The 26,868-nt window shown below is 45.4% G+C and overlaps 1 protein-coding gene across 6 annotated transcripts in view; it reads right to left on the minus strand.

The window, feature by feature from the left end:
- MLH1 (mutL homolog 1) overlaps window positions 1-26,868 on the minus strand; it is a 43,411-nt gene that overhangs the window by 14,918 nt on the left and 1,625 nt on the right. For 3 of the 6 annotated variants that reach the window (XM_042998510.1, XM_042998508.1, XM_042998511.1), the window contains exons 2-14: window positions 26,133-26,223; window positions 23,133-23,231; window positions 19,342-19,415; window positions 17,209-17,281; window positions 16,000-16,091; window positions 14,424-14,466; window positions 14,206-14,294; window positions 12,205-12,317; window positions 9,457-9,550; window positions 9,217-9,270; window positions 8,477-8,630; window positions 2,245-2,621; window positions 514-662 (exon numbers count right to left, since the gene is read on the minus strand). In XM_042998510.1, coding sequence (XP_042854444.1) covers window positions 514-662; window positions 2,245-2,621; window positions 8,477-8,630; window positions 9,217-9,270; window positions 9,457-9,550; window positions 12,205-12,271 — 895 coding nt within the window. In that variant the 5' untranslated portion in view covers window positions 12,272-12,317; window positions 14,206-14,294; window positions 14,424-14,466; ... (3 more) ...; window positions 23,133-23,231; window positions 26,133-26,223. Of the gene's footprint in view, window positions 1-513; window positions 663-2,244; window positions 2,622-8,476; window positions 8,631-9,216; window positions 9,305-9,456; window positions 9,551-12,204; window positions 12,318-14,205; window positions 14,295-14,423; window positions 14,467-15,999; window positions 16,092-17,208; window positions 17,282-19,341; window positions 19,416-23,132; window positions 23,232-26,132; window positions 26,224-26,868 lie in introns of those variants that run through there. The other 3 variants (XM_042998509.1, XM_007081028.3, XM_042998512.1) reach the window with 3 other exon arrangements.

A 26,868-nucleotide genomic window follows, 5' to 3' on the forward strand; every position in this document is an offset into this window, starting at 1 on the left:
AAGTATCTACTGACTCTTTACTGTGTAACAAGTCTTTTACTTACATTTTATCTCTAATCAACACAATCATCTTCAAGGGTAAAACTGATCTCATTTTACAGATGAGGAAAACCTGAGGCACAGCAAGGTTAAGTCACAACTTTAAGGTCACACAACAGAAGCGGTAGGGCCAGGATATCCACTCAGAGCCCTGCAAAGCCTGTGTGCTTCGGCAAGAGCATGTCCCAGCGTCTTGCTTTAATAAGGCTAAGAAACAAACTGAAGATAGTTTAAATGACTGCCTTACTCTGACTGCTGGGTTTAATGAGAATACCTATGATTATAATTAAAACCAAAGACTACTTTTCCCTTCCCTACCAGCTGAAAATCATCTGTAAGCTGCTGCTGCAGGTTAATAAAGGGAGGTCTGCTTGGCACACTGCGGTGGCCACCCTGACATAAATACTTCCTGCACTTGCAAAACCTTCACGTTCTGGCCCTCGGAGACCCCGACAGACCTTGGCACTTACGTACTCTCATGTCCCCGCTCATTAATTTCTTCCTGGAGGCTCAGGACACTGGTGAGGTTGATGATCCTTCTCCGGGGAGTACAAGCCGCCGTCATTTCCTTCCGGGAATCATCTTCCACCATTTCCACATCAGAGCTTTCCCGGGGCCTCTTTCTGTGATGACGATAAGGAACCCAGAGATTACCATTCTTAAAAATTGTGTTTTTAAGTCAGCCAAATTTTGTGTATGCATTTGGAAGAGGGGACAGCTTCTTGTGCTGGCTATGCACGTCTGGGGCGGGGTCCTTGTGCGGGTGGCAGGCCAGCAAGACGGGTCTGTTTTCTAGCATACTGTGTGTCGGCTGACCCTGCGACCCCAGCAGCCGGCCCTGCACATAGCAGGACTCTGGAGTCACTCGCCCTGTGGGCTGCAGGGCCCTGAGCATGCGCGCTGACCTTGCCAAGTTTTGCTCGTTCAGTCCTGTATCAGACACGTAGAGTGCCAGCTCTGGGCAGCCACGCGCAAGGCAGACAAGGTGACTGCCCTCACCACACTTACTTTCTAGCTGGGGAGTCAGAAAGACACAGAAAAAAAGCTCATTTTAAGTAGCAACAAATACTAAGAAGAAAACTAAAAAAGGTAACACATGATGGGGCAGTGAGAGGGCCTCTGGCAAGAGGTGACATAGAAGTCCTGAGTGACAATAGGCCCAGAGCACGGCGAGAGCAAAGGGCGGAAGCTCAGGCAGTTCAGGTCAGCCACAGAGCAGAGTGGCCAAGCACGCTGTGGGACAGGGAAAGCGGGAGGCTGACGGGGAGGCTGACGGGGAGGCAGGGTGGATGCACCCAGGTGCAAGGGGAAACGCTGGTTTTCAGCTGAGGAGTGATAGTTTCATTCCTGGTTTCAAAGGTTTCTTTTGACTGCTGTGTGGTAAAGAGCTGGTGGTGGTACCTCCCCCGGTGACAAACGGAAACCTAATCCTGCCCTGCAGGGCTGCTAAGAGTGTACAGACAGTATCCACCACACGGCATCTTCTCCATAAGTGGCGGCACCCTTATTATTCTCTGGAAACAGCCCTCCAGGTTGTCTTGCCAGACCGACTTGGCAACGGGCAAACTGGAGTCCAGTAACGCGTCCAAATCCCAAAGGCCAATTTAGTGCCGGGGTTCCAGAGGCCCGCCACGGTGTGGATGAGCAGCCCTGGGCAAGCACCTGGGTGCCCGGTGCGGCACCCAAGCCCGCAGGTAAGGAATGTCCGCCTGGGGTCCCAGCGCTGCACCTCTGGAGAGCGTACCGGGTGCATGCTGGGAGCGCAGCTAAATGTCAGCTGTTATTACCGTCCACCCTTCTCCCGCTCTCACCGCCAGCCTGTGGGCTTAATATGAACTGGGAAAATGCATTTTTACTGAGAGGAGTGGGATGAAGGAGAACCCTCTGGATGTTTTAGGGTTGTCTCTAGTCACCTCTGCTATTGGGGCTGTATCAAAATCCAGTACTAAAAATAAAGGAGGAATCTTCTGATTTGTTTTTTCTGATGTGTGTTTAACTCACGCTTGGAACAATGGACATTTCAGATATTTCGCAGACTACTGGGTGGGGGACTCTCAAGCCATGGTCAAAGGCAGGGCACTGTCTCACTGGAGTCAGAGGCTGAGTCAGACAGAGAGAAGCTGCAGGTGGTTCGTGAAGTCGAGCCAGAAAGCAGTTTTAAGGGAGAACAGCAGACGCAAGCCGCTCCTCCCCCCGAGTCCATACCTGGGGTTACCTGGGCTGGAAGGGGGCCCTCTCTTCTCCGACGCTTGTGAAGTCCCCTCTGTTGCATCCCCCTCCAAGCCCTGATTTGTGGCAGCCACTGCAGCAGGCTCCGGGAGTTCGAGCATTTCCTCATCCTGCTGCCTGGCCCTGCCGCTGGAAGCCTCAGGCCCATCTTCTGGGACCACGGCCTGAGGCTGACCGGACAGAGCCTTGCTCACAGGCTGCATAAACGCATCGAGCTTCTGTTCCCGCGAATCTGTGCGGACCATCTGGTGAGCATAGACCTTGTCGCCGCTTCCAGAAGTGGATGAGGGGGGCACACCCATTGTGGACTTCACCACCTCCCCGGAGGGGCCAGCAAGACCTGGGAGTAAAGTCTGGGTCAAAAAAGAAGGTAGCGGATTAAAAACACTTTTTTTAAGTAAATAAGATTCCTAGCCACCATGATCTTTCAAGCTCAATGGTATTTATGTAATATGAGATTCCCTTTACGTTTGATGCTGAACTCTTACTGTATTCTATCTTATATGTTTCAATAAAGTAGGATCTATCAGAAAAAAAATATTAAAAAGAGGACAACGGGAAGATTTAGAACATGAGCTAACTAAGTCCAGGTTCCAGGGGCACCTGGCTGGCTCAGTTGGTAGAACAAGCCACTCTTGATCTTGGGGTTGTGAGTTCAAGCCTCAAAGTGTAGAGATTACTTTTAAAAATTCTTTAAATAAAAATAAAAAGACGTTCTGGTCCCAAAGTGAAGCAGTACTGGAGAAAGAAGCCAGAACCAGGTAAGTCGTTACAGAGGTAGTTATAATATAGGAGTTCTGACCAGAACTTGAAATTCAACAGATATTCCAGTAAAAAATTCGAAAGTTCAACAAAATCCTTATAATTTTAAAACTGGTTTCAAATGGGAAATATTAGTGTAAAGTTCTCCTATTTTTGTCTTTTTTTTTTTCCTGCCATAAGAGGATTTCACTTTTTTTATTGTGGTAAAATAAACACAAAATTTACCACTTAACCATGTTCAAGCGTGTAGCTCTGTGGCATTAAGTATATCACATCACTGTGCAACCATCACCACCATCCATCTCTAGAACTTGTTCATCCACCCAAACTGAAACTTTGTCCCCATTCTCCCCTACTCACCAGCTCCTGGCAACCACTATCCTATTTTTAAATATACATATTTCCTAGCTCTGTCCACTGGCAAGGACTAAAGTCAATGACCACCCAGCAGCAGTAAGGACCCCTGGACCCCAGATTATAGTCTCTAAATACCATCCCACTAAAATAAACCAGATTTCCTTGGAGAAATGGCCAATTCCAGAGCTTGGGCTGGGAAAGTACGGAGTGAGTCTACAACATATTCTCTTGCCAGAAACAAGGAAACTATCAAAGACTAATGGAATTGGGTCATAAGGACAAGAGGATCAGCTTGAAGGGGATTTCGTTGGTCTAAGATGGGATAATTTGAGCATCCAAAATAAAAACGACTCTATGTAATTAAACTATATAGCTTTGTTAGCAGTTATGATAAAATACTAAGAGAAAAAGAAAAAACGGGGAGGAAGAGGGAGGGAGAGGGAGAGAGAGAGAGAGAGAGAGAGAGAGAGACAGTGAGAGAGGCAAAGTCATTAAACATCACTGCAGATCGCTAGGACACCAACTCATTCCTCTGCACATTGATAATTAAAGAGACAGAATTCAGCATTTACCCTTACTTTCTAGTATGAACTGTATTTCAGGATAACCAAAAAGCTCTAACAAATGAGGGAAAGTTATTGTATACAGAAGAATTACAGTTCAGTAATGTAGAAAAAATGATAAAATGAGAAAATCAATCTTGCAATCCTAGTGAAATAACAGAATCAGGTAATGGTCATCAATGAATGGTGAAACCATTAAGCTAAATATTCATGGAGAACTTAACAATGAAGGAAACAGGCTGTCACCAGCTGAACCCACTGATGAGTCTCATCACCAAAATGCATAACAAGTCAGTATGCGCCTCCTGCTGGGATGTGACCAAAAGTACAAGGCAAACACAAACTGCTTTTGAAATCTGAGTGTAATTATGCTAGTTTATAGGAATTCCCAGTTTACAGGAAATGTGGAGAATTAGAACAAGTTAAATGACACTAAGAAGAAGCAATCAGCCAAACAAAAATGTGCATTATTCCACAGGAAGCCTTTAGAATAAGCTAATAGGAACAACAAAAGATTGTACAGGGATTTTCTACTTTCAAAGAGATGTAAAAGAGATTGAAAGACAGATCAACTAAATACAATGGAACTTAAATGGATACAGATTTGAACAAAGCTACTTTATAAAAGGATGCTTTTTGGACAATTGAGATACCTGAATATGGATTGGATATTAAATGACATTATTATCATTGATATGTATAAAAGGACATTGTGATTATATAAGGAAAACATATTTAAAATTTTTTTAAATGCATAACAAAGTACTAGGGAAAAAAGTAAATGCCTGGAATGTGCTTTAAGGTACTCTTTCCCCTGGGGCGCCTGGGTGGCTCAGTCGGTTAAAGCAGCCGACTTAGGCTCAGATCATGGTCTTGAGGTTTGTGAGTTCAAACCCCACGTCAGGCTCTGTGCTGACAGCTCAGAGCCTGGAGCCTGCTTTGGATTCTGTGTCTCCCTCTCTCTCTGCCCCTCCCTTGTTCGTGCCTGTCTCTCTCTCTCTCTCTCTCTCAAAAGTAAATAAACATTAAAAAAATATATTTAACAAAATATTCTTTTCCCCACCCCCAAGCCAGAGAGGGAGAGGGAAAACAAATACGGCAAAATGTTGGTTGTTGAAGTTGGGTGATAGGTTCGTGGATAATTTGTGTATTATCCTCTTCCATGTATACTTAGAAATATTCAACGAATTAGGTGACAAAAAGTCAAATAAAGTAGCAACTCTGCTCAAAAAAACAAAAAAAAACCCAAAAAACCTTTCTTCATGGACAATATAAAACCTTTGCAACACACACAGGAAAATGAAGTAAATGCAGTTGACCCTTGAACAGAGCAGATTTGAAGGCCACGGGTCCGCTCACATGCAGGTTTTTTACAGTACAGTATTATAAGTGTATTTTCTCTTCCTTATGATTTTCTTAAAAACCTGAGTTTCTTTTTTCTAGCTTACTTTATCGTAAGAATACAGTATGTAACACATACATAAAATACGTGTTAAGTGACTGTTTACGTTATCGGTAAGGTTCCAGTCATCACTAGGCTACCAGTAGTTAAAGGCTTTGGGGAGTCAAATCTTATACACAGATTTGTAACTGCACAGGGGGTCGGCACCCCAACCCCCGCCCTGTCTGAGTTTCAACTGCATTTGCTTCATTTGCTCCTGTAATATCCATAGGAGTGGAAATTAACATAAATACTTCGCAGACAGTAATTTTAAAGTCCAGAAAAGTGAAATACCTTGATGGAGTCGGAACAAGCCCAAGAGCCCCTGGGGTCTGTGATTTCCATACCAAATGGTTTCATTGCAAACCAGGGCTGGTGCTGTAGGCCCTGGACAGTGTCGTGCAAGGCACAGATGCCAAGCAGGAGAGAAGGGATTCTGATTCCCCTCTAGGAGTGGGACAGCTCTGAGTTGGGACCCCACCACACACAGCAATGCTCCGAGGCTTGTGCCACCGCACCAGCAGAGGCAGGCCGTCTGATCCAGAAATCACTTTCCTTCTGAAGACACACTGGTCAGAAATCTTACTGGAAAATACAACGTAAGCCCACTAAAGGAATCTGACTCCTGCAAAATAAGGCCAGGAGGAAGAGGAGTTCTTTTCCCATGCGGTCACAGACACAGCCCGGGACCTCCGGCAGATCCCTTCCTTGGATCTCAGCTAGGACAGAGCGAGGGGTGGCCCCTCTGGCCCGGCCAGCGTGCTCCTCCTCTTCGTGTCCTGCTTTGAGCCCGTCCCCCTGCTCCGCCCCCAGCCAAGCCCTGTCCGGTCCCGGCAGTTCCAGATCTTCAACCCTCTGTGAGTGGAGCGACCTCCTCTGCCCAGACCCTCCTCTGCTTCTCCCAAACAGCTGCGGGTCTCCATCGTGCTCCGCCGCAATCCCTGCCCCACTACGACCACAGGATTCTTCATAAAATGGCACATCAGACCTCAGCATAAGCTCCTTAACATGCCAACAGAAATGTCTACGTGGGGGGACCTCTGCAGCCTCCTCTCCCCTCGGCCAGCTCCCCAACGGGCCCATGCTTGGGCTCCACCCTGGCTGCACATGACAGCACCTGGGAAAGTTGTCAAACTACTGATGTGCCACCTTGAGACTGAGCTCTTAGTCTGGAGAAGGCCCAGGCAAGGGTGTTTTCTAAGTTTCCCAGGTGATTCTACTGGCAGCAGGGTAAACACTGGACCCTGGAACTTCCATAACCTCAAACACGAATCTTCCTGCCCTCCCCGCCCCCCCCCCCCGCCCCCAGGCCTTTTCTTCACTGTTTCTTCAGCCAGAAAGAACTCTTTTCATTCCTCCTCCCCTTTGCCCATCTCATTCCCACTCAGCCTTCGGATCCCAGCCTCCGCATCCCTCCCTTCCCTTCCCTGACCGCCCAAGTCCGGGCAGGAGTCCCCTCTTTCCCTCTCTCGTGAGATGTACTCCCTAGCAGGCTGGGGCGCCTCTGTGGAGGCAGGAACCGGCTATGGAGCATCCCCTGGCACCCAACGGAGTCCTGCCCACGGGGGGGTGAGGGGGGTCTCAGTGCACAGTTGCCGGGGAGCAGCCAGATATAAACCAAGTAACAGTGATGGTTCCCACGTACCACACACTGCTGAGGGCCTCACCCGCGCACACCAGGTGCACAAACCCTCACGGCGTGCGCGTTGCTCTCACCACCACGGCACTGCGAGGATTGGTGCGCCTGTCACCTCTGCGAGACGTGGGCCTCACGTGGCACCAGGGGCCCACCAAGAGTCACAGGAGATTGAGGGCTGGTTCCCAGGGAGAACTTCCTTCTGCCCGCCTGCCACACAAACCTTTCGGGTAGCATCGGTAGCAACCTGAGGGGACTCTGCCCGGCCCTCTGTCTGGGCTCCAGGGGTGGGGGGCTGCCCCACCGGCACTTATCTCACCACAGTGCCCAGGCCATCTCCCAACCAGGTGCTTTCCGTGGAGGGTCTTGGGTGAAGCACTCGCCAGCTTGGTGACTTAACAAGTTTTCTGTGAAGTAGGCTCGCAGAAGCCCACTCTCTGCTTGCAGAACCCAGAATAATTAATCGGGAAAGCGTTTCCGTTTCTACAGGTCTGGGGTCTGTTGTGCTTCTGAACACACCCTCGCCATGTGCTGCCTGGAATCACATCGTCACAACTGGGAGGGACACGGGACATCGTATTATCCACCTGTTTATCTTACAGAGGGGAAAACTGAGGCCCCAGACAGCCAGGAGTAGCTGAGAATCCAAAGTACTGGGAAGCTCAGTAATTACAAGAAGGCGAACGGTGCCAGGCTCTGCAGACTTTCACCTACTGCTTGTAACCACCCTCGGATGTGGGGAAGGCCAGTTCAATCCTTACTGAGGGAGACGTGGAGACCGGGGAAGTTAGTCACACAGTGGTGACCCGGGCCTGCCTGACTCTAAGGGCCCTGCTCCTCCCGCTGCCCCCCTGCTTCGCCACTCTGCCCCGTGAATGTGGGATCAGCCTCCTCCTGAACATCCCCAGGGAAGAATGCACGGAACGGTGCCGTATTCTGTTTCAGGCAACCTGTTTTCCTAAGGGGTCGGTCTAAGGTGCCAGATAGAGGCAGACTGTAAACGCAGGCCTCCTGACTCCAGGCCCAGGGCTAACATTCCAAATTTTTTTTTTTTTTTTTAACATTTATTTATTTTTGAGAGACAAAGACAGAGAATGAGCCGGGGAGGGGCAGAGAGAGAAGGAGACACAGAATCTGGAGCAGCTCCAGGCTCCGAGCTGTCAGCACAGAGCCCGACACGGGGCTCGAACCCACAAACTGTAAGACCATGACCTGAGCCGAAGTCCGATGCTCAACCGACTGAGCCACCCAGGCGCCCTGAGGGCTAACATTCTAATACCTTCGTGGTTAGGTTCAAATCAGGAGATGTTACCAAAGGAAAACTACCAAAGCAATCCTTGGAAAGACAGTCTAAAGCAACACGCAGAAGTCTGGGCTCTCCCGTCTGAGGGGGCACACGTTCAGGTGGGGGAGGCACCAGAGCAACAGCCGGACGGAGAGCGCCCTCACCTGGGTGAAGTACATCCTGGACGAGTTGGAGCCCAGGAGCTTGCTCTCAACGTGCTGTTGCACCCGCTCCAGGATGCTGTCCTCGTGTAGGAAGTGAACCTCGTGCTTTGTGGGGTGCACGTTGACATCCACGTTCTGGGGGCTGATCTCCAAACTGGCAGGGTGAAAAGAGAATAGTTACCCCAGCAGACTTGGGAAGGCCAAATGACACAGTGGTCAAAACTTCAAGCTCAAGCCGGAGCGACAGGACTCTCCAGCTGTGCAGCCCCAGGTCACTGACATCATCGTTCTCTGCTGCAGTTTCCTCATTTGTAAAATGGACACAATGTACGGTGGGGATCAAATCTGTGTAAAGCACTTCACGCGGACCTGGCACATTAATTCTACGTCAGCTGTTACCATCTTTCCAGAACTAGTGGAACTTCTTACGGAGTGACCTGGGGCAAGTCGCTTAACCTCTCTGGATGGGTTTTCTCACCAGTAACCTGTCCCCTACTTACTTTTCGGTATTATGAGGATCGAAACAAGCATACGCGAGAGAACTTTCTATCATTAAAATCTAACACAAAGGTCAGTGGAGAGGCTGTGCCAGCTCCAAACCCAGCTTTGTGGTTTGTGCTCCGCGGCCACAAGGTGAATCTCTGTCAGTAGAGGGCACCGGAGGGACCCTGGGGGAGGAAGACGGGGGCCAGGTAGGGGGCAGTTTCCGTCTGGTTCGGGGACAAGACCTGTTTACCCACCTTTGTTTCACCAACACAGCGGCTGGCACGTGGGAGGCGTTCAGTGAGATTCTGCTGCATGAGTGAATACATGAAGGAAAGCCGTGCCCTTTCCCGTGAGAAAGGACAGAACACCCTTTGGCCAGCAGCGCACGGGACCCACTCCGATGGAGCTACTGGCAAGCCCGTCTCTTTTAAGAGGACGGCCGAAAAGGATTTGCTCCTTGTGACTCTTGGGTGCGGCGTCTGCTGCTACGTTACCTGAGGTACAGGAACGGGTGTGTGTTTTTGGGCAAATAGGCTGCATACACGGTTTCAATGGCTTTTCTTAAGGAAGTTGACTCTACCAGACGATCTAGAAAATAAAAGGAAAGTAACGGCTCAAAACTGTCCCGAAGGGAGAGGTAACGGTGCACATTCATACCATGCCATGAATTCACTCAGGAAGAACACTTCGGGAGCGACAGCCACAGCAGGCTCCAGGAAGGCCGCTTTTACGTGTTGCCGTGTCTCACTATGGGCTTGGGGCTCTCTCCGCTCACCCACGTCACAGATACGCGGGAGGGTGGTCAATTCGGCCTGCGCGCTTCCCTTCCCTCAGTCTGCCCGGGCGGACTACCTCGCTGGGCACGGCGGGCAGTGAGCCATCGGCTCTCAGACTCTTCATGCTGCAGCACAACACGCTGGCCGCCTATCGCAGGCACCACAGGAGACAATACGCTGGTGACTGGGTAAACTCCAGTTCCGAGTGGTGAGCACAAGAGAGGTGCGTGCTGAGTGGTGGGAGGAGAGAGCAACCGATTCTGCCCGGGCACCTGGTGTGGTGGGGGGCAGTGTTCCAACAGTGGGGTGTCCCCACTGAGCGACGAGAGCAAGAAGGTTTTCTGGACACTTCGGGCAGTACGGATAGCTGAATGTACATTTAAGGTAATTTAGGAAATGAGGCAGGTTGGAAGGGGGTGGATGGAAAACACCAAAAGATGGGAGAGGTAAGACAAAAATCAGAGGAAGATCTATTTTCAGAAAACACAGCCTTCCTTTCTCCCCCGACAGGTGACCCGCCGGTGACCTGTTCTTCTGGGTCGGTGTCGCAAGGACACGTCCCATGGTTTTATTTCTAATGAGAAGAGAGGCTGTGATCTCATCAATGAAGAGACCGTTCTTCTCGGAGTGCTCAGCACCCCCACAGCCCCTCAACAGTGTTGCTGTACTTGGGGACACGTGCCCTGAGCACACGGGCCTGGAGCAGGTATGGGCACCTGAAAGGGGACGGCCAGAGTCCCTCTGCTGCGATTTCTGGACTGGAGACACATTGACAAGTGTTCCTTGTCCCACCACCCGAGTGAGAGCACGCAGTGCGGAGATAACCCGATGATACACCTACAAGTCTGACCTCTCTGCTTCTGGGAACCTGGTATCATGACCAGGCTACTAGCACTGATGCACAGCCCGTGCGGTGAACAGCTCACCAGAAGCACAGACGTGAGCTACGCACGTGGCACTTACACGGATTTCTGCTGGCCTGTTCGGTAGCCAACACATGTGTTAAAAAGCAGCGATTCTTCATGGTTGGGAAAAACAAATGAAAAATACTTCTGAGCTTTGATAAAAGCAAACTTTGTTACACATCAGGCTTAAGTCCTTCTTAATAAAGCAGGAAAAAACCCTACTATTATAGATCAGTTTAACAGAATGTGTCTATGAAATATTGACTCTCTCTTCCCTGTTCTATATGGCTTTGAAAACTGCTGTAAAACATGTACAATCTAGGGGCACCTGGGTGGCTCAGCTTCTGAGTCTTGATTTCAGCTCAGGTCATGATCTCACACTCATGAGACTGAGCCCCAAGTTGGGCTTTGTGCTGACAGTGTGTAGCCTGCTTAAGATTCTCTCTCTCCCTCTCCCTCTCTGCCCCTCCTCTGCTCATGCACTGTGTTTCTCTCAGAAAAAACCCATGTATAATCTGGGACATTTATAGCTGGTTATCATTATAAATGGAACAAAGGAATATACCATTTTCAATGGCAAGCAAACAAAACTGTAATTGTGAATTGCTTTAAACAAGAAAGGTAAAGGATCTATGTGATAAAAATGGTAAGTGCTGGGGCGCCTGCATAGCTAAGTAAGTTGAGTGTCCGACTCTTGATTTCGGCTCAGATCAGGATCTCACGGGTCATTGAGATTGAGTCCCATGTAGGGCTCTGCAATGACAGCACAGAGCCTGCTTGGGATTCTCTCTCTCTCCCTCTCTGCCCCTCCTCTGCATGTGTTCTCTCACTCTCAAAATAAATAAACATTTAAAAAACGGTAAGTACCAAACAAATGGAATGATGCATCTCTGGTTGGAAAATTAAAAACCAAATCAGACACATTTCTAGTTCCCCTGTCAGTCTCTCAAAACCATATAATATGCAATTAAGTAAAAAGCAGCAGAATGCAAAACAGTTATTTACTTAACAAGTAGTGATCATGTAAACAATATGCCTGCAGAGAGATAAAGAGTGGAGAGGAAATTCACAAAAATCCAAATTCATTAGCTAATTTCCTCCTTGATTTCTGGTACTGCTCACTGGATCATAAATAACTCATTCTCTAAAAAGAAAAATCGCAAGGAACTTTGCTAATGACACCCAAGGTACCCCTCTCCTTGTGTCCTGCTGTGTAATGCAAACAGTGAATCTTGATCTCGAGAGAGAACGAACATCTGCCTGGGGCCTGCTTATGAGGTTCTGACGCCAGCAGGTGAGGGAGCTGTTCGGACTCACAGGGGTCTGTGTTGCCCTCTCCCGGGCTCCCTCTCAAAGGCAAGCATCAAGAGGCCTCTGCAACAGCCAGCCAGCGCTGAGCACGTATCCGAGGGCTGAACGGGCGTAGGCCAGAAAGTATGAACACCTCCTTACCGAGCCACACTTCAGCATGAGGGTTCCCTGTGTGTAATCGAACCTGTGGATTAGGAATTTTTCCATGGTCCCATAAAATTCCCTGCAGACATGGTCCTTTTCCACTTACGGTTGATGAAGAGTAAGAAGATACACTTCTTCACGGAGTAATTTGCATTGGATATAAAGCCATTCATTTTGAAGGCTAGGGTTTTATCCTCACACCCGACTTCTATCAGTTCTCTGGTTGGAAAAAAGAAATTTTGAAGATAATGGAAAATTCAAACAGTATAAAAACTCAGAGCAGGAAAATGAGGGCTCCTTCCCATAAATGAATTCTGCCAAATAAGGACCCAGAGACTTGGTTTGTTGAGGTCTTCTGGGCCCATGCATCCATGCATGTGTCCAACCACCCACTCACACATCCGCCTGCTGTCCACCCATCTACCCACCTGCCCACCCAGTCACTGTTTTCAAGCACTTATGTTATATGCCAAGCACTGCCCTGACTGCTGGGACATAATCACAAACCTTAAGCTCCGAGACCTTGTTTTACTGAAACTCTTATGTATCTTAGTAACTAAGTCCCAAAGACGAAACTCCAAGAAGACTCATTTCTACTGAACCTCTTACTATATGAATAGCACAATGGGGATGTTCCTCAGAGCTGTGCTTATGGGGAGGCGGGTTAATAAGGAAGTCTCAGCCTCACTCATCTCTGCCTGCTGGTTCCTCTGCCTGGAAAGCTCCTATTGATAGCCGGCTAACCCCTCCATATCCTTCGTGCCAGGGCTTAACCTCATCAAAGAAGTACCTAACTCTATCACTCTCCTTGACCCTGAGAGATTCTCCTGTTGTGCCTTATATTTTTCCTTTGAGACATCTAGCATGACCACTCATGAATGGCATAATTATCTCATGTGTCTTTCCAACTAGGTATGAGTCCTCTGAGGCCAAGAAGCATTTCTGCTTTACGCCCTACTCTGTTTCTCAGCACAGCACCCAGCAATCAGTAGGCACTCGTGAGGCATTTGTTGAGTGTATGCTAGAAGCTGTCATGTAGTAATGTGTACTCTGAGGCTGTGAGCAGAAAATACAGCTTGTGCTGTTTCTGCCACACAATAAACCAGCAAATCTTTTCTTCCCCCAGATATCTCAAGAGGCTGGTATTCTGGAAACACGTTTTGGGGAATGGCTGCTCTGTGGGATCTCTAATCTCTTGTAGTCCCTAGGAATCTCGTAACGACTAATTCTGAGTCTTCAAATATAAAAGAAACTCATAAAAGTTTCCTTGTACAATAGGGTTCTCCCTCTGCTCTAGGAACACAGTTAAAAAACTTAATTCATTAACAGTAAGAGAAGGGTAATTAAAAGCAAGTTGACTGTTCCCTAGTTTGGAACTTGGTTTTGCTCAAAGAATGAATAATTTGTCCTTTCAAGTAGAAAACTGGGCTCTGGGACTACTGTTGCTGCTCCTGAGATCTTTGGAAAAAGTGAAGTCAGGGTCTGTCTTCTCCATCGGTGTATGGCCTGCATCTGGAGCATGCGTGGCACACAGCGGGCTCCTAGTATTTCTCCCTCAGTTTATGACACAGGCACTTTGGGCTTGGCAGAATCCTGAGGTCTAGCCAGGACTCTTTCCTTGACAATGTAGACTTGGTAACATTTACAAATCTGCTTTCCACCAGACAGGGAAGTCTTTAAGGACAGGAAATATTTTGTCTTTACATCCCTAACTTCTGGCACAAAGCCTAGAATATGGGAGGCAATTAATAAATGCTGAATGATCACAAACAAAGTCCCAAAGTGATGTTAAGGGAAATATCAGGAAAAGAAGGAACATTAGAAAATGAAAGAATTCTACTACCCTATAAACATTTTAAAGACCGAGACTAGAGAGAACACACTGATTGACAGCCAGAGCATCTAGGAGATAACATGCACCCAAGAAGTGTGGATTCCATGAAATAATGACTCCAGGAACGAATCTGAACCATGGAAAGAAGCCTGCATATTTCATTAAAGCAAACTCTTAAGGCAGGTACTACCTTGACAGATTCTAAAATAATGTGATAAATAATAAACCAAGACGTGGAATGCAGATTTCTTAAAATATGAATTATCAACATACCGGCTAACAGCATTTCCAAAGATGGAGCGAATATTGTCTACAGTTGTGGCACTGGGCAGTGTTCTAACGTCAGCCACTGTCTCGCCTTGCTGATAAACAGAGCAGAAGATACGACTTACTGTCTCACAGCTGTGAATGAAACATCCCAACCTCACCTCCACAGGTGAACTCTTAAAAACCAAAAACATCCCTTTTTCTGATACAAAACCAACACTTACTTTTTTAACTGAGAAACCAATGCCTGAATTGTGTATTGAATACCTGGCAAAGAAAGACAACAGAACAGTAAGCAGCAAGAAATCGCCTAATGCACAATATAAGGCAGAACCCCCTTTTGGTTAAATAAATTGGTGGGGTTAAGTGATTTAAACAAAGATATAGACAGTCAAGAATATCTCCATATGGAAATATATATATAAAATATATATATATATTATATATATATATATATATAATATATAAAATATATATATATAAAAATATATAAAATATATATATATCCCACAGGAAAATAAGCCAGCACAAACATCATGGAGACAATCAATGCCAAATGTGGCAGAATCAAACAAAAACCAGGGTTGTTTGCTTTTACAGGGAGCTGAGTAGATGCAGGGGTACTTTAACACACTCTCCTCCTTGCCTACAGCATTACTATCCCAGACCCAACAGGTCTAGGTGCTACATCTTGAGAACCTGGCCTTTACAACTCCTGAACTCTTATTCTCCCTCAGAGCCCTTCAAGACACCCCCCCTCCTCATTCGCTTTCTCCTTGGCCCCCGGCCCTGCTCCAGCATCTTCCAGCCTTTTCTCAGTTGGCTGTTATTTATTTATTATTCCTCCTCCCATGGACCCCATGAACCGAAGGACTGTGTCTAGCAAAATGCATTTATTCAGCTAACAACTAGGAATTCACTTGACCACACCTAGAACCAAAACAGCCAACCAGAACTCTCTTATTTCCAGGGATAATATTTTGATGCTGCTTGTACAACGCCAGGGAAAAGCAGAGACACCTGAAGTATAAGTCTGTTCCACTTTATCAGGAGTATACGTTTTATTCATTTTGGAGTTTTGAGAAATACTGGAAAACAGTTAACCGATCTCTGCTACAATTCAAGGACACGCAGGCTTAGAGAGCCCATGCTGGATCCACTGGACCAGCAGATGAAGTAAGTCTGTGGTGGACATAATGTTCTTTTCACCTGCCCTGCCTTCCACTTTCTTCTTTTAAGAGCCCCTAGCTTTCCTCTGGGAAACTACCTCTTCCCCATTCCATCCGATAGACCCTTAGACTGCCAATCAAGGAATCTCCCACAGACAGGAACGCATGATGGGGGTACCCAGGCCCTGCCAATCAGATGTACTCTCCAAGGAAACAGATGCTTGAGTAGAGACGGGAAAAGAACGAAAACAACTGCAGCAGGGCCACTATAAAATTCGAAGCCACCCTGGTTCTCATGTCTTCCCCAGGGAGCAACTACTGACACCTGTTGCCACTTGGTGAGTCACTCCCAGCCTTCCCATAAATTTCTCTTAGGCTCAAGTCAGCTGGAGTTCGTCTGTTTTGCTTTCCACCAAAGAACCCTCACCGATTCAGAGACCAACTGCTCTCTCCTGGGAGATGAGAGAAAGCCCAGAACTGGCGACCAAACCTTGATCAGAAACCATCTGTAGGCTAAAACACAGCGTACTCTTTTCCATCTAGCTCGGAAACGGTTCTCAATTTATAAGCAGGGGGACACATTTCTTTGGTGAGACACCTCAAAGAACCACTCCCAGATTTTGGACTGTACCTGCCAACAACTTCCAAAATTTTCCCATACTCTTCACTCGGATTTTTTAAAGCTTTCCTCCTTGTGGATATGTTGTAAAAGAGATCTTCTACCTGAAAAGAAGATTTGTTTTCTTGTCAATTCACAGAAGTACATGGAAATAAAGACCCAAGCTATCCACCTAAAGCTGGCTAGCAGAGAATCAAACTGTACTTACCAACAGTACAGTTCTAAGCACTGACTGGGGAGGGGGCAAGAGATAAGCCAGCCTTAGCAAACAAAGGAAATAAAAGAGATTTTTCCTGCTTCTCATTTCACTCACTGATTCCTCAAATAGGTACTGGGGGCTTTCTCTACAACAGGCTCTTTGCTTTGTCCTGGGAATACGAAGATAAATAAAGCACAGTCTTACCCACAATAGCACACAATTCAGCGGGGCAAACATGTAAATTTACAAATAACTGTACTATCATATGGCATCCAAACGTATTTTTCGAACTAAGAATAATAATACAATTTCTGAGATCATTTGGGCTTCTTGGAAATCACACTGTGGTCACCCTGGATACAGGATCTGTCTTAACATGCACTTAGAAGCACACATTCATTTCTGCCTCCTGCCTGCTGTACAAGTCTAGGGCTAGGAGCCTTCAGGGAAATGTGCCTTAGCTGGGACTGGAGGTGGAAGATGGCATGCATAACCTGACAGTGGGGTGCTTTACGGGATCACACAATGGGAAGAGACCAAATGTGGCACCACAGAAAAAGGCAGCATACTAGACTTTTTCTGATGAAATGATACAATCATATTCCTCAAACAACCTCTGAGTGGGCAGATAGTCTTTGTTCCATTTGATAGTTGGGAAAAGCAAGGTTAAGGGACATTAAACAACTTGCCTCTGGACACACAACCATTGAGTTGCAAGACTGAGATGACACTCTTCACTCGAGTCTTTCCGGAACTGAGTTCAAGGTCCTCTCAATGCCAACTACCTTGCCATTCATTTCTGCCATCCCCATAAAAAAAGATGCAGGGAGTACACAGGCTGCCATGCCACAAAAGCCAATAACCACGCCTCTTGTTTAGAGAGTAATTATCTACTGTTTCTTTTAACTAGCAAGACTTCATTTTACTATTGCTTTGGAAACTCAGAGACAATATTATTCCTTATTTCAATATTTATGCAGCGCTCTTTTTCAGCAACTTATACTCTCCTGTGCCGTTCTTACCGTAATCTGGGTCCCCTGATTGCCTGCACATGGTTTAGGAGGAGCTGTCAGCTTTCCATCTGAGTAACTTGCTCTTAAAAGAAAATAATAAGAGATTATTAACATCCAACAGAAGCAGAATACTTATCCAAAACGTAAAAAAGAAAATTATACAACAACATATTAAAATATAGCCATATTACTAGACTGTCACTTTAAAAAAAAATTTTTTTAACGTTTATTCATTTTTGAGAGATACCGCGCAAGCTTGGGAAAGAGAGGGAGACACAGAATCCAAAGCAGGCTCCAGGCTCTGAGCTGTCAGCACAGATCATGGCACGAGCCAAAGTCAGATGCTTAACCTACTTAGCCACCCAGGTGCCCCTATATATTGTCTTAATTACGATTTATTTCTTTTTTTTTCTACTATTCCATTATCATTCCAATTGGATACCAAAAAGAAAGAAAGAAAGAAAGAAAGAAAGAAAGAAAGAAAGAAAGAAAGAAAGAAAGAAAGAAAACCCTATTCTAGCAAACGTTGCTTTTTAGTTCCTGAGTTTTGTTTTGTTTTTTATTTTGAGAGAGAGAGAGAGAGAGAGAGCAACAGGGTAGGGGCAGAGATGGAGGGAGACAGAATGCCAAGCAGGCTCCATGCTGTCAGCACAGAGCATGATGCAGGGCTCAAACTCACAAACCACGAGATCATGACCTGAGCTGAAATCAAGAGTCGGATGCTTAACCGACAGGGCCACCCAGGCATCCCAGTTCCTCAGTTTCAAGCTACAATGCAAATTGCTTATGGTGAGAGTAAAATGTCTTCAGTAATTCTGTAATCATTCATGGAGGGGCCATCGCACGACAGACCTGCAGAGGCCCTGGTAATAAAGAAAGGCCCTGGAGAACCCTCAATCTAGGGACAGACTTTTCCCTAAAGTGTAGAACACTGTCCTAAGTGATCTGGAGAAGGAAACATTCAGCTTGGGGTCAGGAAGGGGGGTGAAAGCATCACAGAAGGGATGACAATTCATCTGGGCTCTAGGGAGGAACAGTTTCAGGGAGAAAGCAGGGAAGACCATCCAGGAAGAGAAAAACATAAAAGCTCCGAAGCTTTAGAACACATGGCAGCTGGATTGGTGGAGAAAAGAGGCTGGAAAGGTGGATGGCAGGCACAGTGGGAGGGTGTGCTATTTAGGGATCGCTCTGGATTTTATCCTACTATGTAAGTTGGGGGGGGGGGGGGGGTGGTTCACTGGAGGTCCCAAGCAAGAGCGTAACATAATTCCAGAGGTGAAGAAACAGAGTTTGTGTCCCAGTCTATTTTAGGAAGACATTAATTTGTGAGAAGGAATTCTGATCATATCAGTGCATGCAGATCCTAGGGCAAGTCTAATGCACAAAGAGTCAAACTCTCCTAGCAACAGTGCTGTATACTCTGGAATGCCCCCTTTCCCATTACGTTACACATCTCTCTGTTGAGGACTGAGAAACAGGCAGAACTGCCATTGTTAGGGCTATTTTCTGTGTTAATTTATGAACAATCTGTAGGATTAAAAAAATTTCTTTTTACCGTCCCCCTGGATTGGGTACTCCTACCTGTCTCCCACGAGTAAGTGGCGAGTGCTTATAAAAACAAAGATGTAACTCTGATTCCTCAAATCATGTTTTTGTTCTGTTCCAAGGCTGTTTGTCAGCCTCTGAAAACTGCATCAGCACAACAGAGAGCCAGTGGCCACCTGCGGAGGGCAAGCCAGCACAGGCATGCACCTGTGGTGGGGAGCTGCTGGCTCACAAGCCAGCAAAGGAACCGTGAGCCTCCAGCACCCCAGCCACAGACCTGTAATCAAAGTAATAACCTACTATAGGGCACGGGAGCAGAAGAACATCCACATCTGCCACCTACTTAGAATACATCTGTGTAACAGAGTTTGTAGGCACTTATAATGCGTCACATCTTATGTGTTAAGAATCCATAAATAAGATTATTACCTAATAATCATTCCTCTGGATTATCAACTAATCCAGAGAGGAAAGAAAACTTACTCAAAATCTTGGTCAAAAAAGATGACACTAGTGTTTAGACAGGGTTACTTTGAAATCTAGGCATAAAAGCACGTTTCAGGATGAATATATGAATAAAAGCAGCCTACCCCATACCTGTATGCGCACTTTGCATCAGCTGTTTTGGTTGTAATAGTAACGTGAGCCACGTGGCTGATGCTGGCCAAAGCCTAAGGAAGAAGAAAAAAACGGAATGAAAGAAAAACTCACTGCTGGGTCACCCACTGTCACCTCATTACCGAGAAAGGTGATCTAAATCTAAATTTCCCCTTCCATTTTGTATTAACAAATGGCAACGATGAGCATCTTTTGCTCACTCACTTTCATGACCTGTAAAAACAGGGATATCAAATTGAACTTGTGGCATATTACTAGAACAGGGGGGAAATATATATTAGAAGTCCAAAAGGAAACACATCAGAGTATTTACTTCAAGTCCAGTGTAGCTAACATACAGTTCTTCGTGAATTTCAGGTGTACATTCTAGTGACTCAACAATTATGTACATCACGATAAGCATACTCTTAATCCCTTTCACCTATTTCACCCGCCCCTCCCCCGCTTTTGGTAACCCCCCGTTTGTTTTCTACCGCTAAGAGTCTGTTGTTTGGTTTGTCTCTCTTTCTTTTCCCTTTGCTTGTTTGTTTTGTTTCTTAAGTTCCACATATGAGTGGAATCATACGGTATGTCTTTCTACGACTCACTTATTTCGCTTAGCACAATACACTCCCGCTCCATCCATGTGGTTGCAAAGAAACACACCAGGGTACTAATGTGTCAGCAGCAAGTGCGCTCAGGCAGCAGAACTGCAGGCATGCTTAATAATATTCTCAATAATTTGCCTCTCAACAATTTGAAAAGTTGCCTTCAGAAACGGGAGCACTCCAAGTGGATAATATCGCATACTGGTACACAAAACTGTTTTCAAAACTTACGTGTTTAGAAATGTAAATTTAATGTTATGAAATAGAGACACAACACATTTTTTGAAAATGACCACTCCCCACTCCCTCCCCTCAACCTTGGCACCAAGACTGGTTTCCTAGCTCACTGGAACCTGTTTCTCCTTTCTCAAGGGCATCACAGCACATAAAAATGCAACCAGCACTGCAATGGGGTCTGTGTGACAGCATCTCGGAAGACAGTGAACACGCAGCCGGTGGCAGGTTCGGTTCCTTCACGAGGAACATGGCTCAGGCTCCGAGATTACCAGGTCCTGGCTGGGTTTCCCTAGTTGACGTAACTGAGGTAATTTTCATCATGTCAGATGTAAATGATTTTGAGAGCTGCATAAGGCGGACACGAAATATATAGAGTATGTAGCACAACAGTACATAATGCCAGAAAGACAGCATGCCATTGGCAGAGGTTCTGCTGCTGTAGGGGTTTTCGCACCAGAAACGGAGCAGGAACAGACTCTGAAGTCAAACTGCCAGGGTTCAATCCCCCGCTCGTCACTTTCTAGCTGTGTGCCCTGGCCATGCTTGTTTGTTTCTTTCTTTCCTTTCCTTCTTTCCTTTCCTTCTTTCTTCCCCCTCCTTGATTTTTTTCAAGTAATCTGTACACCCAACGTGGGGCTGTCCTCATAACCCTGAGATCAAGAGTCACGCACTCCACCAACGGGGCCAGCCAGGGGCTCCTATTAATACTTCAGAAGGGTCAGTTTCCTCAGATGTAAAACAGGGTAGTAACAGAACCTAGTCTACAGAGCTACTGTCAAGAGTTAATGCATACAAAGTGCTGAGAACCAGGGAAAGAACACATAGAAATCCCTCATTAAATCCTCCTTGGTTTTAAAAAAAAATTTTTTTAATGTTTATTTTTGAGAGAGATGGGGGGAGGGGCAGAGAGAGAGGGAGACACAGAATCCAAATCAGGCTCTAGGCTCTGAGTTGTCAGCACAGAGCCCGATGTGGGGCTCGAACTCATGAACCATGAGCCGAAGTCAGATGCTTAACTGACTGAGCCACCCAGGGCCCCAATCTTCCCAGTTTTAATTACAGTAAAATAAAAGCCCAAAGATCTTCTCCAGCTAGGCTAAGGCTCCAGGAGGCCATGGGCTTAGGAACTGACACAAGAAGTTGCAAAGCCACAACAGAGCTGCTTTCCTAGGACTTTACCAGAAGCACACTTAAAATCAGGGCTGCCTCAGGGTAAACAGTATGAAATTGCTTCTATCTGGAATAATTCGGGGCTCACTGTTAAGCCAGAGGGTGCTTGAGACCACCCCAGTTTGATATGAATTGCAATGACTAGGTCACAGCTGCCTTTTAATTTAAAAAATTTAAAGTAATATAGACACAATATAAAAAATGGAAAGACTACAGAGTGGCCTAAAGGGAAAAGTAATTGGTTCCATCCCCTCTTTTACTCTCATTTCCCCCAAAAAAACTACTCCAAACAATTTCTCTGGTACACTAAAGAAACGTCTCCAGAAAGGAACACAGCCTTGCCAACACTTTGATTTCAGTGCTGTGAGACCTGCTGGACCCCTGGCTTCTGACCTCCAGAACTGTAAGATAACAGATTTTTATCGTTTTAAGTCACTAAGAACATGGCAATTTTTGGAGGGCAAAAATAGGAAACTAACACAAACTATTTGAAAAGTACACCTATTTTACCGATGAATGTTATTTCTATAGATTTACCGAGGCAGTGATTGAAAAAACCACATTGTATGTACATGAATATTCACCAAAGCATCAAACAGGAAAATGGTAAAAAGTATAAATGTTTAACAGGAAATCACTTAAAGAAACTACAGTACACTCATGTAAAAGAATAGAATATAACTATTAAAAATTATATAGGCCTATATATATACTGAATGAAAAGATGTCCAACAGAGTATGGTTATAAAATTTTAAGATCCTATTTTGGTCTTAAAATGTTTTTATCTACTTTTTATAGTATATGCCTCTGATACATCATGTAATTTAACTCATAAATATTCCCATATATATCTTAAAAGACTCCGCCCAAAAACATGATGCTACTTTTTATACCCAGAAAATCAACAATTTCTTCTCAATACTATGAAATAACCAATCTGTGCTCAATATCTGACACAAAAATTGTTTTTTATGGTTTGCTCAAATCAAGATCCAACTAAGATTCATACACTGGAACTGGTTCGTATGCCTCTTTTTCTAAAAACAAATTTTTTTTTACTGTTTATTCATTTTTTGAGAGAGAGAGAGAGAGAGAGAGAGAGAGAGAGAGGGAGATGGAGTGTGAGCAGGGGAGGGGCACAGAGAGAGAGGGAGACACAGAATCTGAAACAGGCTCCAGGCTCTGAGCTGTCAGCACAGAGCCCGACACAGGGCTTGAACTCACAAACCCTGAGATCATGAACTGAGCCAAAGTTGGAGGCTTTACTGACTGAGCCACCCAGGCGCCCTGGTTCACATGCTTCTTAAGCCTCTTTTAAATTACAGGTTCTTGCTCCCTCCTCCACTTTTCTTCCTTAATTTGTTGAAGGACACAAACAAGCCTTTTATCATGTAGTTTCCTAATTTTTGTATCATTTACCATGCTCCCTTGCCTCCTATATTTTCTCAATACTGGCACTTAATAAGTATTAATCAGATTCACATTTGATTATCTGACCAAAAAAACTTTGTAGGTGGTGTTGCATTCTCCATCAAAAGATACCAAACATCCTGGCAGGAGGGGAGGAGGGGGCTGTATCTGTAGATAAAATAATTTTCAGTGTATTAAGTATTTATGAACAATCTTTGGTTTTAGAAAATTGAATTTAATTAAGATTTTTCAATTTGCATATATTTAACAAGTAGAAAGTATATCTTACTTACCTCTATGTTGAGAAATGGCAGAAATGTTATCACAGGAGAATATTTTACTCATTTCCTTAATATTTAGCTTACCTCACCCCGAAAGCCATAGGTAGAAATACTAGCTAAATCCTCAAAGGACTGCAGTTTACTTGTAGTGAACCTCTCACACACAATATCCAGATCTTCTTTCTAGAAGATACCAAAAAATAAGTAAATAATTATGTTACTCATTTTTCCAAATCCTGAATTTCCCTTTTCTTGACTGAATCCAAGAAGCAACCCCTCTTAGGAGAAGAGTTTTAAAATGAGCAGTAACTTTGTCACTTGGCATCCAGAGTGCTACACTGTCCCAGGGTCCCTTCTCATTCACTGGTTACATTTCTCATTTGCATTCACTGGTTCCTTCTCGCCTCTGACAGCGGAGTAACCCAGGACTCCATCCTTGGACCTCTCTGCTGTCTGCACTCACTCTCTTGATGAGTTCTCCCAGTCTCATGGATTTTATAAAAATCATTATTATGAGAAAACTTTATTAAAAATCTACAGAACATTTAATTACAGTAAAATACACGTAACAAAAGTTGCCATTTTAACAATATTTTTTTGAGAGAGAGAGAGAGAGAGAGAGAGAGAAACATGCACATGGGAGGAGCAGAGAGAGGATCCCAAGCAGGCTCCATGCTGTCAGCACAGAGCCTAACACGGGGCTCAAACCCACGATCCCTGAGATCTTGACCTGACCTGAAACCAAGGGTTGGACACTTAACGACTGAGCCACCCAGGTGCCCATTTTAACCATTCTTAAAAAATTTTTGTAATTGTTTTTATTTATTTTTGATGGGGGGGGGGGAGGCAGAGAGAGAGAGGGCGACAGAATCCAAAGCAGGCTCCAGGCTCTGAGCTGTCAGCGCAGAGCCAGACGTGGGGCTCGAACTCACAAACCGTGACCCAAGCCGAAGTCGGAAAACCGACTGAGCCACCCAGGCGCCCCGGCCATTTTAACCATTTTTACGTGTACAGTTCTGTGGCCTTGAGTACATTCGCACTGTTGTGCAACCACCCTCCATCCTCCCAAACTAAAACTCTATCCCCGCTAAACACTTCCTCTCCACCCACCCCTCCCAAGTCCCAGGCAACCACCATTCTACTGTCTATGAATGGGACTACTCTAGGAACCTCCTACAAGAGGAATCTTCCAACATCTGTCCTTTTGTGACTGGCTTATTTCACTTGACATGTCGTCAAGGTTCATGCATGTTGCAGCACGTGTCTGAATTTCAATCCTTCGTAAGGCTGAATGATATTCCGTTATGTGTACACACCACATTTTTAAATCCACTCATCTGTGGATACTTGGGTAGCTCCTACCTTTGGGCTACTGTGAATACGCTATGAACATGGGGGTACAAATCTCTTCAAGACCTTGCTTTCAATTCTTTGGAGTATATACCCACAAATTCTATTGAATCATATGGTGAGTCTGTTTAATTTTTTTCAGGGATCACCATACTATTTTCCACAGTGGCTACACTATGTTACATTCCCACCAGCAAATGCACAAGAGTTCTAATTTCTCTATATCCTTTAGAACACTTGTTATTTTATCTTATCGTTTTTATAATAGCCATCCTAATGGGTGTCAAATGGTATGTTATTACTGCTTTTATTTGTATTTCTCTAATGGCTTGGGGCATTCAGCACCTTTTCATGGGAGACTCATAGTTTTTAATACCATCAAACTGCAATACACTACATTTTCATCTCCAGCTGTTAAACCTCTACTCTACCCTCCAGACCCACACACTTATTCAACTAACAGCCATCTTAAGTTTAACATGCTCCCAAATGAATTTGTGATCTTCCCCAAAATGTTTCTTCCATAGGCTTTCCCATCAGTAAACAGCAACTCTTTTTTCCATTTGCACAGGCCAAAACCTTGAAATCATTCTTTTCTTTTTTTTAAGTTTTTATTTGTATTTATTTCGGGGGTTGCAGAGAGAGAGAGAGAGAGAGAGAGAGAGCGAGCGCAAGTCCCAAGCAGGCTCCATGCTGTCAGCACAGAGTCTGATGCGAGACTCAAACCCACGAACTATGAGATCATGACTTGAGCCGAAGTCAGGAGTTGGGCACTTAACCGACTGGGCCACCCAGGTGCCCCAAACCCTGAACCTTGGCTCCTCTTTCTCTTATACCATACATCGGCAAATTCTGAGAGCTCTGTCTTCATAATCAATGCAGAATCTCACTGCAACCAAATTGGTTCAAGGCATGGTCACCACTCTCCTGGACTGCTCCGAAAGCCCTCTCACTGCCTCTGTCCTGTCCTGCTACTGTCTATCTTCCATATTCTAGACAAATGGGTTCTTACAAAACTCCAAACCATGTCACCTCTTCGCTCAAAACCATTCGATAGTATCCCACCTTGATGAGAGTAAAAGCCAAAGATGTTACAATGGCCCACAAGGTCCTACATGATCAGCCTTCTTATCTTTCAGATCTCATCTCCTGTCATTCTTTTTTTTTTTAAGTTTTTTTAATGTATATTTATTTTTGAAAGAGAGAGAGAGAAACAGACTGCAAGCAGGGGAGGGGCAAAGAGAGAGGGAGACACAGAATCCGAAGCAGGCTCCAGGCTCCGAGCTGTCAGCACAGAGCCCGACGCGGGGCTCAAACTCACGAACCGCGAGATCATGACCCGAGCTCAAGTCGGTCGCTTAACCGACGGAGCCACCCAAGTGCCCCTCATTTCCTGTTATTCTTCAACTCCCTCACCCTGTCAGAGACACACGGGCCTCCTTGCTGGTGCTTAAACAAGTCCAGCATGCTTCCATTTTGTGGTCTTTGCATGTTCTCTCTGCCCAGAACATTCATCCTTTAAACAGCCTCATGACTCTCTCCTGGACCATTTTTCCGAATAAGTGTCCAGCTTGGAATAGGCACTCAAAATATATTTATCACGGGTATTGAAAATCTCAGTTAAAAATCTCATATGCAAAGTTGAGTTTCCCCAACAAGGAAAGGCTCTGCCACTTCCTGCAGATGGACCCCACAACGCACGCGCACAGCCCCCTCCTCTGAGGTTTTACCTACCCGGATCCCAGTGCCATTGTCTTGGATCTGAATCAACTTGAGGCCTCCCTCTTTAACAACCACTTGGATGCTGGTGGCTTTTGCATCTAAGCTGGCAAATCAAACAGAAAAAAAAAAGTTATTATTCTGCCCTATTCTAATGCACCTATTTTAATCAGACAAGGTATGAGAACAAATTCCAGATGAATGCCAGACTGTCTGAGTGATGTGTTTTTCCTTTGTTTTACAGGCTCCATGACTACACTGTAAAGAGTTTACATGCTGTGTGAGAGAGGGAGAAGAGAGAGAGGGGGCGGGGGGCAAGCATCATTTCCATTAGGACATGCAGCGCCGTTTCTGGTCCTCTGGGAAAGAAAGTGAAGTTAAAAGTAGGATCCTTTTACCACCTGCCTGTTTCTTCCCTTCTTCTCAACTAATTTTGCCACTTATTCCTTCCACTTTATTCAGCCTTGGGTTCCCGAGGGCCCCTAATGAAATGTCATTAAAAAATATATATATATAGGGACGCCTGGGTGGCTCAGTTGGTTAAGCGACCGACTTTGGCTCAGGTCATGATCTCGCAGTTTGTGAGTTCGAGCCCCGCATCAGGCTCTGTGCTGACAGCTCAGAGCCTGGAGCCTATTTCAGATTCTGTGTTTCCCCCTCTCTCTACCCCTCTCCTGCTCACACTCTGTGTCTCTCTGTCTCTCAATAATAAATAAATGTTAAAGAAAAAAAATAAAAAATATATATATGT

The sequence above is a fragment of the Panthera tigris genome, chromosome C2 (assembly GCF_018350195.1).
Source record: "Panthera tigris isolate Pti1 chromosome C2, P.tigris_Pti1_mat1.1, whole genome shotgun sequence".
NCBI classification, from domain to species: Eukaryota; Metazoa; Chordata; class Mammalia; order Carnivora; family Felidae; genus Panthera; species Panthera tigris.